The sequence below is a fragment of the Stigmatopora argus genome, chromosome 7 (assembly GCF_051989625.1).
Source record: "Stigmatopora argus isolate UIUO_Sarg chromosome 7, RoL_Sarg_1.0, whole genome shotgun sequence".
Classification (NCBI taxonomy): domain Eukaryota; kingdom Metazoa; phylum Chordata; class Actinopteri; order Syngnathiformes; family Syngnathidae; genus Stigmatopora; species Stigmatopora argus.
Window position 1 is genome coordinate 12,917,901 of NC_135393.1, and position 20,031 is coordinate 12,937,931.

Consider the following 20,031-nt stretch of genomic DNA (forward strand, 5'->3'; position numbering starts at 1 on the left):
ATGAAGGCAGACCTGTAGTTTGAGTGAATGTTTTAAGTCGGGGCTGTTTGCGTGACGGAAGATGCGCAATTCGCATATGTCGCCATCTTGGGGCGGTATCGAGTGACGCGTTGTTGTGCTTTCAAAGTTGACACGCGCGCCCTTAAACTCATTTTCAGTGCGTCTTTCATTAACTGAGTTCTTCTTCACATGTAGTTTTACTTCAAAACTCACAAACGTGTAGGAACGCAAGCTCTTGTTTACGAGATAGGATAACATGCTGGCTAGCTGACACTTGGAGTAGTAAGTGGCTACTAGCTTCGGCGTTGTCTGCCATGGATCCTTTGGGCATGGTGGAGGATGAAGTGGCATTGGAGGGACTGGACGGCATCACCATCCCTACTTTGTGGATACGGCTAGAAGATAGGAACCCCAAATTCCCACTCACGTTGGACGACGGCACCAAGGAGTTTGTCTGGAAGTCGCTGGTGGCTAACACCGACCTGACGTTCTACCAGCTGCCCACCGACAGGGACGATGTGGTACTAAACGACAGGTATATAATTCATTTTTTGAATGAGTAATACCTATATAATTCATTTTTTGAATGAATAATACCAATATAATGCCTATTTAAAACACTAATTCCAATGAATTTGCAGCGCTGTGTTCGCCAGATACAAACAGAATGGAATGTCCAACCTGCTTTTAATTGCATACACAATAAAAACAAGATACTAATGTATAAACTGATTGTTTTTAGTAAATCTACGTTTAAAAAAATGGGACGGAAACTTAAAGAATGTTAGTCAAACACCTTTTTGGAAGGATACACAGCTGATTGGGTGGGTTTGATGATTTGGTATAAAGAGTGGTCTTCCCAAAGGAAATGCAGGTGCATCAAAACTTAGCAAAAATTGACATTTATATGTAAAGGATTTCACCGCACGGGCTCAGGAACATTGTAGAAAACCTTTACCCTAATTGGGCAACTTTAAAGTTGACTATACAAAGCAGAAGTCATTTTCAACAACATCCAGAAATGTTCGTCTAAGATGGACTGATGAAAAGTGGAAAACTAGCGATCTGAGTGATGTTTTTTTTCCCTTGGATGTGTCAGGTTTAAGCCGTATCCTGAAGCAAATTATGAACAAGTCACGAAGGATGTTTACCCCCTGCACGTCGTGCAGGACAATAAGGAGGGCATCCAGGGCTCGTGCGCCACCTTTGACAAAAGGACTAACATCACGGCGCACCTTCGCACTATGTCGCCCATCAGCCTGGAGGAGGTTTTAAAAAGGTATGACGGCTCCACGTCGTCATCTTTTCTTGAAGTATCACACATCGGCGTTCCCCATGACAGGTACGGCAGAAAGCTAGTGGTGGTGGCGTCCCAGGAGATCCGTTTCCGTGCTCTCATCGGTAGCGATAACGACCCTGACGTCAAACTGATGGACGACTCCTATTGCATGCTGGAGCTGGTGGGACGGTCACGTTGGCAGGGGGAGCTTCAAAGCGACATGCACAAGTCCTCTTTCAAGTACGTGCGAATAATCCACCTTTTTGATTATCAAATTCATTTTGAGAAACAATTAATTGTTTCAAGACTGTGTAAGAATGATGTGCAAATAATATCAGTTATCAACCAGATATGAACAAAAACATTCTTCATTGCTGACAGAAGTGTATCTACTTTATAGCAAATATATGATAAATGATACTTATTTTTACATTTCCCTACATTTGCACAATCCCATTTCCTTAATAAAACTTCCTTATGTCTTTATTTTTTTTTAATCATACATTTGCTATAAAGTACATGTGTCGGAAAGAAGCATATCTACTTTATAGCATGATGAATGATACTTATTTCTACATAATTCTTACACAGTGTTAACCTAAAATGAATGCAAGTGCTGTTTTGGTGATCCTCTTAACAGCAAATACGCTTATTTATTTGTATTTTTGTTGTTGTAATTTCAGTTTAGAAAAATTAAAATAAATCCAACACACACACACACATCTTCTGATATTAGTGTGTCCGTTTTCAGGGTAGATTCCCGCAAACTGCACTACATCAGGAAGTCTCTGATCCGGCATGGTCTGGTGTGCATTCAGGCCTTCACCAGACGTCTCCATTCAGGACAAAAGCAGAGCTCCATGCTCCTCCTGCTGAAGCGCTTCTATGTCATCAGGTCTGTTTATTTTGTCAGAATATTTTAATAATATGATATTTTCAGAATATAACACCCTACACCAATGTACAAATAAATGCATTTTTTCTTATGGATTTTTTTTTACAAGAAAATGAGGTGCTTATCTTTTGGTATAAATATCCCATCATGCAATGTGGGCACTTGGTAGTGGTACAGATATGATGTAATATAAATGTATTGCCAATTTTGGTAGCTGTGCTTAAAAAAATCCAGTATTGTTAACAGGACTCCAGCACAGAGTAAAAGAAAAAATATTCTTAAAATTTTCCTTTTTTTCATCAGCAACGCATGTGTTTATCCTATGATTTGCACTTTGTAGATTTGACTTTTTTGCGGGAAATTGTAAGCCCCACCCACCACCACAAAACAAATATTGTTTTTTCACCAACTGTGTAATTAATTAAAAAAAATAACGTATTAGATTTTTTTGAAGTTATCACTACAATTGTTCATTTAGATGTTTTTTTCCTCATCATAGTGTTGCCTTTAATTAGGAAATTTTTAAAGGGAGAACTATAGTTGCCCCTCTGATTGTTCTCTTGCTCTATTTTCCTCTTCTTGCAGGAGGTCCAAGTACGACATGCTCATGGAGTATGTGTCCACCCTCCTTCAGAAGATGCCCCAGCAGCTGGCTGCATTAGTCACCATCCGAGAGCACCTGGTCAGCATTTTTTTGTTGGTATGTATTCTTACTGCCCTCTTAATCCTTAATATTTTTCTACACTAGAATATGCCAGAGACGATGTGTAAGCGTGTGTTTCGCTGCATGCGGGACAACAAATTGGTGGATTACTGCAGTGTGCCTCTGGAGGAATTGGATGAAGAAGGAGGAGACTTGCGGAACAGACATGGTGAATCATCTCTACTATCTTTTCATTTATTTTGGTAATTTCTCCGACCAAACTTTTCAATGGGGTTTAGATACTACCTTCAAAGTAACACATTTGTACTCCATGAATGTGGAGGTGAAAAATGTGGATCAGGGGGCGTTTTTTACAAGGGAAATTGTCAAATTCAATGATTTTAAGGCAATTTTAAGGGTGCGGCTTATGCGTGGATGCGGCAAATATGCGAGAAAATACGGTACTTCGAAGCAACTATAGGAATTTTTAAAAAATCACATAACGTTAATAACATGTTTATTTAATTTAATCGGAATAGTATAGTAAGCAAGATTGAAAATGAATGAATAAATATTAGTTTTGTTTATTTATTTATTGGTTTCCCCCCATTTCAGGCAGAAAAGTCCAGGTGCGCTGCTTGAAGCTAATTAAAGTGTACACGGGCAAGGTTGCCACGGACGCGGAGGGATGGAAGGACGACGAAGACGAGGATGATGATGACGAGGATGACAGGAGGCGAGCTCAGCCCCCGGTTGGCCACATCATGGAGAAGGACGTTTTGTCACAGGCGTACGACCTAGGTGTGTTTCATTAGTATCCTTGTTAGTCATAATTGGGGCTGATGTTGTTTGATATTTGTGGTTGATGCAGTTTTATCGTCGGGCACCCTCGGAATCTCGCAGTCGGGCATTGCGTCCAAGATGAACATCGGCAAGCTGGAGGCCCGCATGATCTGTAGGAAGTTAGAGAGGGATGGCATCATTAAAGTAAGTGTCCGTCTATCCTGATCCAAAAGGCTTTCTTTTTATTCAAAAAATAGGGTAACAGTATTCATTTGCGAATGTCCAACATCTATTGTCTGTACTTTTTTCATTGAAGGGAATATTTATTTTAGGCAAATGCACAATTTAAATGTAATTTTATATTTCAGCAAAATGCAAGATCAATAGTTTATCTCTTTATTTTTATTTTTTTAGGAAAACACAATTATCACATGAAATTAATCTGTTTCTGGAATAGTATGTTTCACAATTTTTTTTTGCCATTTTGCTGCACCAACAGTTTATTTTTTTTTTAAATACAGCATGAAATGCCCCTATCACCCCCCCCCCCCCCCCCCCCCCCCCCCCCCAAAAAAAAAAAAGTACAAATGTGTCTTTTTTGGATTTCAAATCATTGGCATCCTTTGTCATGTTTTTCCTTTCAGAGCTTCATGGTGGATGAAGGCCGCCAAAGAGTCACAAAATTCATCGGCCACAGGTACTGTATTTTAATTTCCATTTTAAAAGATGATTACTAATTCAATTTTGGCAGTCTTCTTAACAACATAACTTTCTTTCACCCAATGAATTTGATAATTTATGTTGATTTCCACTGAAATGTCCTTTTTAACATTACCACAATACCTACTTTTTCCCTTTCCAGGAGCGTGGGCGTGAGCAACCACTTGCAGCTCCTCTCAGAAGAGAAGCAACGCAATAACCTTTTCCATTCCTCGTCCTCGCCGGCGTCACCTAGCGGCCTGGAGGCCTCCTCGGCCAAGGGTAAACAAGCCCAGAAAAGTCCAAAGAAGAGCAGAGCAGCTAGAAAAAAAGACAAAGAGAAAAAACAGGACACGTGTTTGGATTCAGGAGGTAAAGTTGGGAAGGAATTGAAACAAAAGGCTGCAAAGGAGCCCGAGGCCACCATTGCAGAAGCTGTTCCATTTCCAGCAGTTCCAGAAACACAACCTGATAGCACACCACGTAAGTATCAGTGCTAAGTTATAATATTTAGATTTTTCTTTTTAAACCGGATAAAAAGAACAGGATCAAATGCCCTAAATATTCAGTTTTTTAAAATGGATCTAAAACAATGTTTATTTGACCTTTTTTTTTTCCTTTGTAAGTGAAAAGGTTTTTTAATCATTTGTTTTTCTTTTCAAAAGGAAACAAAATATTTTATTATGTTAAATAATAAAGTGGAAAACAAAATATTTTTATATATTCATTTTTACATTTTACAAAATGCTTTTTGAACTAAAAACACCAAAAGAAAAACAATGGATTAATTTTTTTTCCCATTGATTTAAAAAAGGGGAAAATCAGGAAATTTAATATACATCTATAATCTTTATTTGAATTTGATCCTAAAACAGAAACTCATATTTTTAAATTGTTTGCTTAACAAATGCCCCCATAAAGGATTACAGGGCAATTTTTGAGGACTGTTTTATTTTATTTTATTTTTTTAACCTAACCTTCTTTCTCAATGAATTGCTACCAAAGAATTGTCTTTTTTTTGCCCCAGTGGAAGCTTCAGTTGAGGGAAATGAGGAAGAGGAAGAATCTTCTCCTCTACAGCAGGACGGAGCATCGGACATCATGGAAGTGGACTGCGTTCATAAGATGCCGGTTTGTCTCGTTTTTTTGTCGGTTGTCAGTCAAAGTAGAAGCTAACCACCATACGTCTGTCCAGGCGTCCAACAACAAATGGTCCCGTGAAACATACCGTGTCCTCAGGAGGAAGAACCTCATCATCGAGGCTGTGCACAAGTTTAAAGTCGTCGATGGACTTTACCAGTAAGTCTCTTGGTGAATGGTTGCCCTCTATTTTACTACCCCAGTCCCCCCATTTTGTTCCAGGCTGCAGAAGAAGATCAACGAAGAAGAAAAGCGCCAAGGTTTTACAAGCAAGTGCTGCAAGAAGACCACGGCGCGCCTTGTTCAGACTCTGTCCAGAGAAGGGCTGCTCAAAATTTTCACCACAACCGTTATACAAGACGGCATCAGCAGGAAGGTACCGCTAATAAATGAAATGTTGTGAATTCTTTTAAAAATGCAATTGTTGCTTTGTTTTTCCAGCTGGAAATGTTCGTTCATCCATCTGTCCAGCCCAAGGACAAACTGGTGACTGATAATATTGATCAGGCCCGCTTCAAAATCAGCGGCTCCTGCTCTGCTCCGTGGTGCGCAACCGTCTAAGTCCACTTGAATTGTAAACCTCAGGTTTTCCCATCCTTACGTAGCGACTCTTCCTTCCCTCAACGCAGCCAGCAGAAGGTGAGCAGCGACAGTGTCCTCAAAGGGAAAAAGAATGAGAGCAGCCAGAGTTACAAGAGCTTCAGTGAACTCAAGAAGGAACACAAGAAAGAAGAGACGTTCAAGCCTCCTTACGGTGTGTGTGGAGATGGTCAAAAATTTACAAAGATTTTCATGAATTACGTTATTTTTGTGGTCTTTCGCACAATGCCTTGAACATTCAACCCTCAGAAAGAGGTTGAAATATATAATATGTATACGTATTAGTGGTCGATCAATATATCTGGCTGAAAAAAAACATTTTAACTTGGATGGCTGGAATTGAAACATCGTGTTTCCATGACATTGGTGATAGTTGTTGTTGTTATTGTTATTAGTAGTTTTAGGAGTAGAAGTAGTTGTTGTAGTTGTTGTTATTAGTAGTTGTAGTGGTAGTGGTAGTTGTAGTGGTAGTGGTAGTGGTAGTTGTAGTGGTAGTGGTAGTTGTTGTCGAAGTGGTAGTTGTTGTCGAAGTGGTAGTTGTTGTCGAAGTGGTAGTTGTTGTCGAAGTGGTAGTGGTTGTCGAAGTGGTAGTGGTTGTCGAAGTGGTAGTTGTTGTCGAAGTGGTAGTGGTTGTCGAAGTGGTAGTGGTTGTCGAAGTGGTAGTGGTTGTCGAAGTGGTAGTGGTTGTCGAAGTGGTAGTGGTTGTCGAAGTGGTAGTTGTTGTCGAAGTGGTAGTTGTTGTCGAAGTGGTAGTTGTTGTCGAAGTGGTAGTTGTTGTCGAAGTGGTAGTTGTTGTCGAAGTGGTAGTTGTTGTCGAAGTGGTAGTTGTTGTCGAAGTGGTAGTTGTTGTCGAAGTGGTAGTTGTTGTAGGAGTAGTAATTGTCGTTGTCGAAGGAGTTATAGGAGTAGTCGTTGTAGTAGCAGTAGGAGTAGTTGTAGTAGCAGTAGGAGTAGTTGTAGTAGCACTAGGAGTAGTTGTAGTAGCACTAGGAGTAGTTGTAGTAGCACTAGGAGTAGTTGTAGTAGCACTAGGAGTAGTTGTAGTAGCACTAGGAGTAGTAATTGTAGCAGTAGGAGTAGTAGTAGTAGCAGTAGGAGTAGTAGCAGTAGGAGCAGTAGGAGTAGTAGTTGTTGTAGTAGTAGGAGTAGTAGTTTTTGTAGTAGTAGGAGTAGTAGTTGTTGTTGTAGTAGTAGTTATTGTAGTGGTAGCAGTTGTATGAGTAGGAGTAGTAGTTGTTGTTGTAGTAGTAGTTATTGTAGTGGTAGCAGTTGTATGAGTAGGAGTAGTAGTTGTTGTTGTAGTAGTAGTTATTGTAGTGGTAGCAGTTGTATGAGCAGGAGTAGTAGTTGTTGTAGTAGTAATTATTGTAGTAGTGGTTATTGTAGTAGTAGTATTAGCAGTAGACCGACAAATTATCTCAGAAAAAGAAAGTGCCAACCTGAGAAGTTGTTAAAATTTCAGCCATATGAGACAGAGCTGCCATGCTATATTGTGGAAAAAAATGTTTCTGTCATTGTGCTGTGAAGATGACAATTGCCTTGAGACGACATTCATGTGTCTTTTAGTTCGCGGACTTGGCAAGACGCTGGGTTTTCAGCCCAAAATGCACCGCCTTCGCCTTTTGCATATCTTTATCTGGTACGTCACCTACGATCACCCGAAGGGACCACGTCCCACCAGGCTGACCAGTCTTCAAGACTCTACCGAGGTCGTCAAAGTGGCAGAGGACACAAAAGACGACAACGTACCCCAAAAGGTTTTGGAAGCGGAATTGTCAGGAAATAGCGATGAGACGCAGAATGAAGCTGCCAGTCAATTAAACTCCGATACAACAGGTAGGAATCCTCAATTGCAATATTAGAATAAAGATTTTTAATCACCTTCCCGCCGGTGTTCAGTTTACTCTGAAGAGGATTCGTGGAAAAGGTTCGTCCCGCCAGTTCGCAGGCACAACGATCGAGACATCGGTTGGGCGCTCGTGGCTGACTTGCTCCATTGCTTGCCGCTCTCCTTGTTCATGCAACTCATTCAGTTTAACTATCAGGTGAGGAATGTATGTGGAAAATGAGAAAATAAATGGGAGGCATTGCTGTTTTTCTGTCTTAACAGAGGCGTTCCAGGCTAATTTTGCGCTCTGCCCGGACACCAATCTCACCCAACCTATAAATATGTTTAATGTGATAACCATCCGTAGGTTGATGGCTTGGAGGAGTACCTGAACGACCCGGTGAAGCAACACTATGTCGTCTGGGAGCTGCCCCTCGTCATTCGAAAAAAGCTCTTTTACAAAAGGTTTTGGAAATTCTATCCCTCGCCAGCTTCCAGATTGTCCATTTGCCTAAATGTCTCCTTTCCTTTCCAGGCGTTATGTTTTTGGCTTCTATGAGAATCTGCAGCGCTTGGTTTGCATGGGCCTGATGCAATTTGCTCCTGTGGAGAAAATGAAGGAGAGAGATCAGGTAGCTTGAATGACACTCCATTTAACGAGTACATTTAAAATGATCATGAACCCAAAACGTCCGTCAAATAAGGGTTTACTTTTTTAATATCTTCTGCAGCTGTTTTGTTACCTGAAGCGCCACGCCACCATCGTGGACACCACCAACACAGAACCGCACTATTGGCTGGTTAACGAAAGCAACGACAACCCCTTTGACAGACGGCATTACACTTTCAATAGCATGGAGGATCTGGACACGTACTGGTTCGACCTGATGTGCATCTGCCTCAACACGCCTCTGGGTGCGAATACACAAACACGTAGGCCTTAAACTCTTAGGCATTGTTCTTAAAAGTTGGATTTGTTGTTGTTGTGCAGGCCTAATTCGTCCCAAACGAGGCGTGTCCGAGGACGAGGATCCCCCACCATCCTTTGTGCACGATCGAAGTATCTTTATGGGAATGGCTTCCTTGCTCAAGTATGTGATGGGGAAAAAAAAGTTGCTGTTTTTGCCCTTAAATTTCAAAAATAGGCTTTCATTTTTCTTAATTTCTCCTCTTGTTGTCATCAATAATAGGTAATACATTTCTAAATGCTTAATTAGGTCATCTTACACATCAAATATTCAGTTTTTATTTTTTTTAATGAATCTAAAACAATGTTTATTTGAGCTTTTTTTTTCTTAGTAAGGGAAAACGTCTTTTAATCATTAGTTTTTTTCTTTTCAAAAGGAAACACAATATTTTATTATGTTCAATAATGGTGGAAAACAAAATATTTTTATATATTTATTTTTAGATTTTACAAAATGCTTTTTGTACTAAAACCAGAAAAAAAGAAAAAAATTGGATGAAAAAAAATTGCCACTTTTCTTACTTTCTCCTCCGTTGTCATCAATAATAGGCAATAAACTTTTTTATTGCATGTTTTTGCTTTGTTTTGCCAAATTTGGTACAAGTTTTTTAGTAGGTACGCCAAGGTTATAGTTAGATTTGGATTTCAGGAAAATTAACTTGACTCAATTTTTATGAGGGAAATGTATTCCTTACAAATACAAGAGCACAAACGTGTATACATCAACAGGGGCAGCAGCGTTGTTAGCGACGATGGAACCACGCCGGGAGACGGCAAAGGCGCCGGAGGTCTGGACTCTGAGTTCTTTGCTCATCTAAAGCGCAACTGGCTGTGGACAAACCGCCTGCTGGCCGCCAAATATGTACGAACCAACTCCAACGCGGTATTTGGACTTCTGCTAATGAAATTTGTTGTGTAATTTGTATTTCCGTCTTGCCCCCCAGCGCCCCGGCGGGCCAGGAGAAGTCGAGAGAGCCAGAGTGCGACTGAAGAGCCTGCTGAGTAAAGAATCAATGCTAGCCGTGCTGAAAGCCGGTAAGTTTACAGTTTGTCAAACGGGTATCGTTTTATGCTCCTTCCGTCCTTTCGAGGTCCTCCTAAATTTCCACTTTTCGTACTATTTTCGCAGGAGGTTCAATGCCTCACTTCTTGACTGCCAAGAAGATAGTAGTCACAGAAGAAAATGTCGAGGTGAGAAATCTTTAGACGAATATATTTTTGAAAATGTGCAATTGTTAGCCAAATATCCAAAAAGTAATTCAAAACACGCACACAAATGAGTATTTGACCAAAAATACATTAATGAGATGAAATGACCTTTCAATGAGCCAACCTTCCGCAATCTCCTTTTTTTCCTGGTGGTCTTACTTAATAATTCACATTGGGTTACGTTGGTGGGAGGGGCTGAGGAGAATAGCCCACTCGGTATCGAGTTCAGGGGGCTGGGGCAGTTGAACCGGCTGATGTCACATTAGCACCAAAGGGTGCCGAATTGAAGCATAAATTTGGCTTACGTTTGAAGTGTCCAAGATCAATGCATCACTTAACGAGCATGTTAGGTGAAGCGGTGTGCTCCACACATAAGATCCGGCTTTTCTGGCAATGCAGTATAAAATAGAAGCGCTTTCCTGTCTCATCTTTGTTACCAGGTGGCGATTAAGCCAGCATCCAGGAACCAGCAGGTTGTCGGTGGGAAGCGGCAGAAGCGGAAGAGACTCAAAAAGCAAGTTGTCAAGATTCCTCGCAAGAAGAAAAAAGGTAGGTACAAAAAAAATCAGTACATAAAATACAGCACTTTGAAACAAGATAGCAAAGTAAAGTTGTGCTATACTATGTGTTAAATGAGTTCAATGATGACATTTTAAACTCCAAACGCATCCCTTGGTAGAGCCCCAAAAGCGCACTCCCGCTCACGATGAGGCTGACCACCGAGCGTTGAAAAAGATGACAAGGCAGCGAGTTTTCTGGACCTTGCAGGAAGACTCTCTGCTAATGCTGTGCGCCGTGGCCTCGCGTCTGCTCAACACCAAGGTGCCTCTATTGATGTGCCTCATTTGTCTGAACGGCCCTGTGCAAGTCCACACGGTGTATCACACTTGGGTTTGATGGTTTTCCAGTTGCGGAGGTTGTTCGTGGCCTACTGTATCGTGCGAGACCTTCTCCAAGCTTCATTTCAGATATCTGAGGACAAAACGTCACTCGCCGTCGGTCGGCGCACTCGTTATATCCTCAAGAATCCGCAAACGTTCCTCAACTACAGGTTGGTGCTTCAACCTGATCATTATTCGACTTTTCTTGAAGGAAAGAACGACAATCACAGAGAAAAAAAAACAGAAATGCCTTTCGAGACAAACCAAGTTTTTTTTCAATGATAAATGATCAGTCTCAAAGACTGTATCCATAAAATGATACAAATACTAGCTGATTATTCGCAATATTTGATCAGAAATAAAAAAAAATATCTATCTGACAACAACGAAAGTCTTTCATAGTTAATAGAATTTAAAATACTCATTAAATTGTTTTGTTTGTTAGCATTGTGATCTAAGTGTTGTTTTTATTTTGCAGAATTTGCCTTGCGGAAATCTACCAGGACAAAGATCTGCTAAACCAGCTTCAGAAACACAAGCCTGCCAATTCTAATGATCCAGCTGTACGTTTTTCATTTCACGCTATTCTGTTTTTCGCCGCATGAAATCGTGTCCCATATCTCGTCTTACCTTCAGGATTGCGCCAAAGCATTCAACGAGTACGTCAAACTCCTCCGAAACAAGTTCAGTTCAGTCATCAACGCCGATGAAGTTAAAATGCCCGAAACCAAACATCAACTTTTTTCTAAGTAAGTCAAAAGAACAACGTGTAACTGGGATCGATCAAAGGGAGGCGCTCGTCTTTTATATTCATTTCTTTCCGCAGTTTTAAAGTGTGCACAATCCAGACCGACAATGAGATTCCCTCCAAAGACACCCTGACTTGGTATGACCTTCCTCATATTTATGTTTGGACTCATAAGAATGAACATTTTTCATACTCTTTCTCATTCCAGCATAACAGACATCCAAAATTTGGTTTTGTTCAATCTGATTCAGAGTACGCTAGCCATGACCAACTATCAGATGAAGTATTCCAGATCCTTTCAGGTACTTTTTTTTCCCTCTCAGATCTAATTTAGGCTATTTTTTTACACAAACTGCCATCTTTTTGTCCTTTCTATCAGACCTTCCACATTTACAGCCAGTACCCGCAAGAGTTACTTTGCCAGGTGTTCATCCACTGCCGTAAACGTCACATGATCAATCGGCGCCGCGTCGATCAATCAACGGGACCCAAGAAAAACCGAGCTTTGCCCATTTTGCCCATGTCCTTCCAGCTTTCTCAGTCCTACTACAGGTAGAGTTTAACATTGTATGTGCAATATGGAAAAACAAGAAACATATTTTTCTATGATATATCAAGATTGAATAATTGTGTAAATATTTCATGCAAAAGTTACAATGATTATGATAGCTTTGAACTGACGTTATCCTATTAACAGTACAATAGACAGCTTTTTAATTATTTTTCCACACTTATAACACTTTTAACCCTCCGTGGACCAAGTGCCTATTTATGGTCATTTAAATTTTTTTTTAGTAATAATCTATACATAATTAATTATTGAATATTTTTGTGCTTTTCTGTTACTTTTATGAATCCATTTTTAAATGTATACAATTTTATTAATTCAAGACATTAAAATAAATATATGCAAAATACACACTAACGTATTTTTTTCATAGTATTTAACTCATTGCATCCCATTGATGGCGAAAAACCTACAATTCATTCATGAATACAATTTTAATAATTGATGACATTAAAATAAATATATGCAAAATACACACTAACGTATTTTTTTCATAGTATTTAACTCATTGCATGCCATTGATGGCGAAAAACCTACAATTCATTTAAACCAGGAAGACTAGATGCGAATGCTCAATGTTTTAGTCCAATCCATTATGACTTGATATTCATTTAACATATATCGCCGTCAATGGGGTCCAACGAGTTGAATGAGTTCCCCACATTTTCTCCCTGGCAGATTGTTTTCATGGCGTTTTCCTCACACGCTGTGCACCGACTCGTTCCGCTTTCTGAGGAATTTACTGAGCAACGGCACGGACGATGACAGGCCCAGGGTCTCATACTTCCACGAGACCGAAAACCGGCTGGAGAGTGGCGAGGCAGCGCCGGAAAAGCCGCCACCCCCGGCCGCGGACACCGAGGAAGCGGAAGGCGGACCAAACTCTGGTTCGCAACCTCCCGGGATGATGCGCTACGCTCCGGACTCTCCTGGAGGAGCCTGCTTGGTGTCACTCACGCTAATGAGTTTAGGGCTGCTGTCCATACATTTGTCCATTCCTAAGAAGATGGTGGTGGTGGACAGCACCCTGTTGGACAGCGAAGTCAAGAGGTATGTTTTTTTTCCCTAGTTTCCAGGCAGATTTGACATCATTCCAGAACCGGAGGACATTTTAATACGTATAGAAAGCAAAGTTTTCAATTTCAAAGCCAAAATGGCCTGCAATTTGTTCTTTTATTGGCGTCTTGAATGGCTGTTTTGGGGTTTCAGCATGGCATCATTGGAAGAAGAGGACGATGAGGATGACGACGTTGCCGTGTGCGTGGGCAAAAAGAAGCGGCGAGTCCCAGCTCCCCGGGCGTCGCACACCAAGTACTTCTTGTTGAAAGGATTTTGCATTCCCGGCATTGGTGCGTTGATTTTCAATTGAATTTATTGTCATTATACAAGTATAATGAGATTTCAAGCTTTCACCACATAGTGCACAAATAGCAACAACAAACAGACATAAATAATATATAAAAAAGTACATAGTCCAAGTGAGATCAGCAGAGCGGAGCGGCTTTGTTCCGTCTGAAGTCCAGGATAAGTTCCATGGTTTTGGAGTCAATGGACTCAACAACAAACAAACAAACACATAGATAATCAATATATAGCAATGATGAATAAATAATCAATAAATAGTAATAGATAAATAAGTGGTCAACACAATGAATAAATAGTAATAATAAGTCTTGAGTATGGTGACAGCTCTTGGGAACAAACTGTCCTTGAGTCTGTTTGTCTTGGCTGTTATGGCCCCGTAGTGCCTGTTGGATATTCTCTAGCGATGAGTTAAAAGTTGACGTGAAAAGTGCCATGAAATACTACAGCAGTAGGCTTTAAAAATACACAAAACTCCATTTTGGATGCGAATCCATCCATAAAAGTACAAGAAAAGGCTTTCTAATCAAATTACATTTCAATCCGTTTTAATATCGAATGTGCTTTGCAGTCAAACTCCGCAACCTGAACACCAACGAAAACATCGTAGTGGAGTCGTGCGAGATCATGATGCGCTTGCGACAAACTCCGGTTCGCGTCTTGGTGAAGGACGACGCGCCCTTGGATTTCTTCAAAACCGGCCCGTCTCTGCTGCCGTCCATCCTCACCCGCTGCTTTCAGAACTCCGCGCCGACTCCGGCCCGGCGTTCTGACTACTCAGCTGAAGACCTGCGGGCCAGCGCTCTGCTGAGGAACACCCTGGACAGAGGCGGAGAGATGGGAGTGGACAAGGCGGACTTGTTTGGGGAGCTCGCTCACCTCCGTTTGCCGCTTTCTGGACGTAGCAGGAGCCTAGAGCAGTACCTTGGGGTAAGTTGATTCCATCTCAACTCTTTCACCTTCACACACAGAACATTAGGTTAATGACATCACGTTTTGAACTGAAAACAGGCTTCTATTATTCTAATTAGGAATGTCCCATTGAAATATTTTTAAACGTGCGTCCAAATTATCCAATTGGTGAGGGTTTTTTTTAATTGTGGATGTTTGTGATACATGTATTGAGTTAAAAAAAACGTTTTTTACCCCAAATATTTTACATTACAGCCACAAAAAGGGTCATTATTATCCTTTTTTAAAATGTTTTGATTTTTTCTACATCTGTGTGCTGGGTCCTAAAAAGATAATCACATCCATGACCTCACATTTACCAGTATTCACTTTCTGAACTGCTTTATCCTCATTAGGGTCGCGGGGGGTGCTGGAGCCCATCCCAGCTGAGGGAGGGGATGGACAACCATTCAAGCTCACACTCAATCCTAGGGGCAATTTAGAGTGTCCAGTCAGCCTGCCATGCATGTTTTTGGAATGTGGGAGGAAACCGGGGTACCCGGAGAAAACCCACGCAAGCCCAGGGAAAAATGCAAACTCCACACAGGTGGACCGACCTGGATTTGAACCCAGGATCCCAGAGCTGTGAGCCTGACACGCTAACCACTCAATCCACCCTTCTACCACTATTTTAATCATAAATGAATTTCTATATCCATTGATTATGTTACATTTTAACATTTGAGCATTTCACAAACAATTTGTGATGAATTCCCACTGCAGTTTAAATATTTTTTTATTTTATTTTTAGGATTTACTAGAAGAAGGTCAGGTCCTCCAGGTGGGCGCATACGGCACCCGCTGGGTACTGACCGAGCACGCCGACCCCTGGATCATCACCGTCAACCCCAGAAATTGGTACCAGCCGCAGAGCTCCCCCTACGAGCGGTCATCCCAGCACAACATCCCCTTCATTCGCAAGAGGCGGCGGCGACACTCGGCCCTGCGGGACGGCGAGACGGAAGAGGAGCCGCCGAGGAAAAAAACGTCGAGGGGCGAGGACCTCGATAAAGAGGAAGGTGGACCAGAAAAGGTCAAGGGAGAGAACGACGCCGAAGAGCTTTGCATGGAACGCGAGAGCGACGAAAAGGAGGAAAAGAAGCCTCCGCCTAAAGATGATGAGATGAAAGATGTGGAGAAAAACAGAGAAGGTCCATCGTTGGAAAAGGAAGACCTTCACGAGTAAGTTTTATTCGCAGGGAACCTGTGCCAGAGGTATTTGACATTGTCTTTCATTTATACTCTGCATTGCAAAAATAACTTTTTTTCCCTCAATTCAGTGTTGTTTACGCTAAATGGCAATTTGAAAATACCAAAAGTAATTGTGTAAGAATGGCCTTTTAAAGAAATGCTTTTTTTAAAGAAGAAATAGTTATTTTATGTTTTTTGGTAAAGGTTAAGCAATGGTTTTTTTAATGACTGGTATATTTAACTATATACTTTGTTTTTTAGCCTGTAAATAGAACTTTTTGGAAAGGTGTTGTGATATTTTCTTTTCTTTTTTAAAATCTTTTTTGGGGTGTGGGGGGATTATGTATATTAAATAATTATATTCTTAACCAGAATTTTTTTTTAAATTTGATTTTTTTTCCAAAGTACCTTTTCATACTATTTATCTTTTAATTATATAATTTTTAAAGTTGAAGTCTTACTTGCGGATTGCAGTATTTGTTTCATGCCTCTCAAGTCGTGTTCTCCTTTCTAAAGCATGCTTTTTGTCGCTGAACGTCCCACAGGGATAGAGTGAGCTTCATCAGCCGTCCGTGGCGCCTTGTGGACGGGACACTCAACCGTCAAGTGTGCAAAGGCATGCTGGAGGGTGTCCTCCACCACATCATGTCCCGTCCTGGCATTCCTCAGTGGAAGCTGCTATCACACTATCAGGATGTGCTGCAGCCCGTCGTGATTCTGGATTTGGTTCAGGTGACAACAAATTGTCTTCTCATTTCCCCCCCTCCAACCCTTATCTTTCCCTTATTTTCTCCCCGTGTGTGCAGTCACTGATAGAACTGGGCTGCGTGACAAAGAGAACTCTGGTGAAAAAAGCCAAGCCCACCCTGTTCGGAAGCACCGCCCCACGAGAGCAGACGGACAGAGAATGTGTGTTTTACGAGCCCACGGTCAGCTGCAGCCTCAGACTCGCTCAGGTGCTACCCAACGAACGCAACTGGAACCCCTGTAGCAGCTAGTTTTATTCTTTTTTCCTTATAGTCATTTAAATGACTTCAAAACTCAAGTGTCAACCCGGATTCTCCATCCAATGATTTCATTCACCCAATCTTTTTTTTAAACCCTTTACAAGATTAAGTAAATTTAACAGTGTGAAAGAAGAAAGCATTGCTTTTTTTGTCGGTTTAATTCATAAACTCAATTTTCTTTTCACATAAAGCGGATATCGCAACATGATTGGTTTCATTCATCACAAACATAGGCGAAAAACGACATGATATGCACTAGCGGTCGTCATTAGCAATGAACCTGAAACTTAAAGAATGGCTTTTTTGGGCTAAGTGCGTCAGTCAAATTAATCCCGAGATACTAAACGACAAATTGGTAAACCAAACATGTTAAGAATGTTGTTTTTAAGCTTGTGCCTCGCTCGTTGATGTCTTCCTCTGAGAAAGTGCCAGTTCCTTGACTTGTGGCGTCAAAACCTTGAACTGCTCAAAGATGCTCCCCATCTCATCCTGTTCCCCGTCCTCGCCCGGCGCTTCTTCCTGCTTCCGTCCTTGATTCTGACTCATCAGTTGCTTCACAACCAGACTCTGATAGACGCCAAGTAGCTGGTGCTTCTCAGCGGGCACGCGCCCCACGAGGGTAGCGATAATATGAGGTACGCAACGTCCGGGGGCGTGCAGGATGCAATGGGTGCTCTCCTGAAAAAGCAACACGCTAGTCAGGTGGAGGACCATCGCCGGGTCCTCGGTCTCTTTCAGCTGCTCCGCCAGAGTCTGACGATGGAGCAGGAAGGCCTGTCTTTCCTTTTTCTTGTCAGCCTTCTTCGGCATGAAGCCGCACGCCTCCGCCGCGGCCTCAAAGTTTTCCAGGAAATCGCCGATGGCTTTACCGTTCAGGCAGTTGTGCAGTTTCATCAGAGGCGTTTTGGTGTCATCCGACACTCTGCTCAGAATCTTCAAGCGGACCTCGGCGGTGATGGCGGCCGGATTCTCCACGGACGTCATGGTTTCGGCGGCGAGGAAGTTGACGAGGATGTTGGTCAGGTCGGTGCCCACCGTTTTTAAGACGTGCTTGGCCACGACGGCCTGGGTTTCGTCGCAGAAAAATTTGGTGCCCTTTTCGAAGAGACGGATGTTGTTGTAAAGGTTGGAGATTTCTTCTTGCAGGTCCTTCGCTGACTTTTTGGTGGAGCCCGACAGCGGGCAGGTGGTGGACATGAACAGAGTCCGCAGGGCTTCCTGGTAGGCTTTGGTCAAAGGTCGCACTAATTCTTCTGCCAAATCGGAGAGGATTTCTTGAGGAAAATCGTTTAGCTTGTCCTCTAGTACCTCGACTATTTCTTCTTGGGTCATGAACGGAGCTTCCTCCTTGGAACGAGATCCGCTATCCTCGTCATCTTCGTCTCTCTTCCCTTTCTTTTTCGTCTTCCGGATTCGGAACTCTCTGGCGTTGCCGCCTCCCCCCGATTTGCCGCCGCTCTCTGCGGCTTTTTTCTTTCGCTCGCCTTCTTTTTTCTCTTTTCTGGACATTCCAGAGTTTTCAGCCACCATGGCGGATTGCTTGAGATCTTCTTCAGAAATCAGCAACACCGGATTATTTTTTAACTCCTTCTGTGCTCTCTGTTGTACGGCACCGTCAAAAAGCGCGAGGCACTCGCCGATCCATTTTTCGCCGCAGACCATGGTGCCGCCCAGGATTCTGGCAGCCGATTCGGTGTTGGTGGTCCTCATGGCCTGGTTGATCAACATCCCCACGTCTTCATCCGATATGCAGCTCGGCAAAACGGCCCGTATGTCCGCCCACGAGGCGGAGCTGACGGCTTCTTCCAGGGAGGCCTCCACCTGGTCCACCAAAGCCTGGCCCACGCAAGCCGCTTTGAGGAAAAGTAGCTTTTTGCCCTTAAAGCGCTTCTTGATGTAGCCGCTGGGCTCCGGAATCCCCAGTCGGATCAACGCGTCGAATTCTAAATATCCGTTTTGCCGGAGGAAAGCATCCACCCAAGAGTTCTGTGTTTTGGAGTAAATGTCGGGGATGTATACGGCGTTGTCCTGTCGCCCACCCACCACGCTTCCGCTGAGACGACCGGTGTTCACCAGCTCCTCCAGAACCGTATAAAGGAGATGCTCGTGAAGCCCAAAAGCGCCGATCAATCCGCCAACCGGCGTCGGGCGAGTGATGGCGCTGAACAGCCCTCTGATCTTGGCCGTGTGTCGGGCGACAAAAGCCGGAGTGAATATAATTCCTCGACTGTACTGATCCAATTCTCCCTGGATCAACTTCCCGAGACGCTTCGAGAGCGACTCGTTTAGGAAATCGCCAGGTAGGTCGTAGCTCTTGCAAAGGTCCGCGATGTTGACCAGGCCGGCTTCTTGGAGACGATCGTTGACTTCCTCAGCCAGGCGGTTCAGGTAGGTGTTGTCGATGAGTTGGCCAAGCACTATCTGGACATTTTTGTCAGATTTTGCTATTTCATTTGCTCGAGATTCAACGTCGACCCAATTGACGTTGAGAATCTGTTGGAGTTCCAGAAGATTCACTCGGCCACCGTGACGGTAAAGTTCATCTCGAATTTCTCTACTGATCTGTGCAGGTGTGATGTACTCCTTTCCATCGAGAGTGTGCACCACTTCAAGTTTCTGGTTTTGAATAAGTTTGCTGATTATTTCAATGCAATCCCTCTCTGATAGTCTCTGAGCAGTGTCGGCAAACTGGGCTTTCTGGAAATCAGCTGCAAGACGTCGGATTTCTTCCCATTCACTTGCCATTGCTGCGATGTCTTTTAACAATATTCCACTGGCTCACTGGTTAAGAAGTAAAGAGAAAGACGAGGTAAAGACACGTCAACATAACCACTCACAAAGACGCAAGAGCTTCGGAAGCCCAGAGCGAGATCATACCCTGTCACACGTCAGGTCCTTTTGGTGGTTTCCTCGAAAATCCACTCTTGAAATTAATAAACCTGCTGGTAGAACCTATTTTTGGTTATGTTTGAAATGCGCAGACCTTTATGTTGCTCGCATTTTTTGAGGGACAGGGGCAAAAGCAAACACATATCAACTGGCTGGGAACATGGCGTTGGAGGCGTTTTCTAGTGGCGTCATTTTTAGGCGACAAGTGTAGGTGTCAACATCGGATTTGTTTACATGTGTAGCTAAATTTTCTCGGGGCCCTGCGTCTTCTGATGACGTCAACATAACTGTTGGATTGCACGCGACAACGCACTTTTAAACCACGAATGTTGGCAAAAATTACTGTCCATGATTTGCTAGGACAAAAACTGTCAAATATATAATGGTCGAT

The 20,031-nt window shown here is 42.5% G+C and overlaps 2 protein-coding genes across 2 annotated transcripts; one reads left to right on the forward strand and one right to left on the reverse strand.

Moving 5' to 3' along the window:
• Positions 1-62: 62 nt before the first annotated feature.
• Positions 63-16,956, forward strand: gtf3c1 (general transcription factor IIIC subunit 1). The gene is made up of 38 exons (XM_077605148.1): positions 63-535; positions 1,100-1,279; positions 1,343-1,519; positions 2,031-2,174; positions 2,760-2,856; positions 2,923-3,046; positions 3,433-3,618; positions 3,689-3,804; positions 4,245-4,297; positions 4,463-4,782; positions 5,327-5,430; positions 5,495-5,598; positions 5,662-5,815; positions 5,881-5,984; positions 6,069-6,193; positions 7,606-7,875; positions 7,939-8,084; positions 8,235-8,332; positions 8,403-8,499; positions 8,599-8,782; positions 8,859-8,958; positions 9,564-9,696; positions 9,779-9,869; positions 9,964-10,025; positions 10,484-10,592; positions 10,723-10,865; positions 10,952-11,094; positions 11,403-11,487; positions 11,561-11,673; positions 11,751-11,810; positions 11,881-11,974; positions 12,052-12,224; positions 12,919-13,290; positions 13,450-13,589; positions 14,174-14,532; positions 15,305-15,735; positions 16,290-16,476; positions 16,551-16,956. Exons 1-38 carry the CDS (start codon positions 315-317, stop codon positions 16,740-16,742), a joined length of 5,991 nt encoding a protein of 1,996 aa, XP_077461274.1. The 5' UTR covers positions 63-314; the 3' UTR covers positions 16,743-16,956.
• Positions 16,891-19,838, reverse strand: ufl1 (UFM1-specific ligase 1). The gene is made up of 2 exons (XM_077605146.1): positions 19,629-19,838; positions 16,891-19,532 (listed from the first exon to the last, which is right to left on the reverse strand). Exon 2 carries the CDS (start codon positions 19,494-19,496, stop codon positions 17,136-17,138), a length of 2,361 nt encoding a protein of 786 aa, XP_077461272.1. The 5' UTR covers positions 19,497-19,532; positions 19,629-19,838; the 3' UTR covers positions 16,891-17,135.
• Between the last annotated feature and the right edge of the window lie 193 nt (positions 19,839-20,031).

Coding starts and splice junctions, on each gene's coding strand:
- gtf3c1 (XM_077605148.1), top strand. CDS start 315: ATGGATCCTTTGGGCATGGTGGAGGATGAAGTGGCATTGGAGGGACTG. Junction 5,816..5,880: donor AAGACGGCATCAGCAGGAAG/GTACCGCTAATA, acceptor TTGTTTTTCCAG/CTGGAAATGTTCGTTCATCC. Junction 15,736..16,289: donor GAAAAGGAAGACCTTCACGA/GTAAGTTTTATT, acceptor AACGTCCCACAG/GGATAGAGTGAGCTTCATCA.
- ufl1 (XM_077605146.1), bottom strand. CDS start 19,496: ATGGCAAGTGAATGGGAAGAAATCCGACGTCTTGCAGCTGATTTCCAG.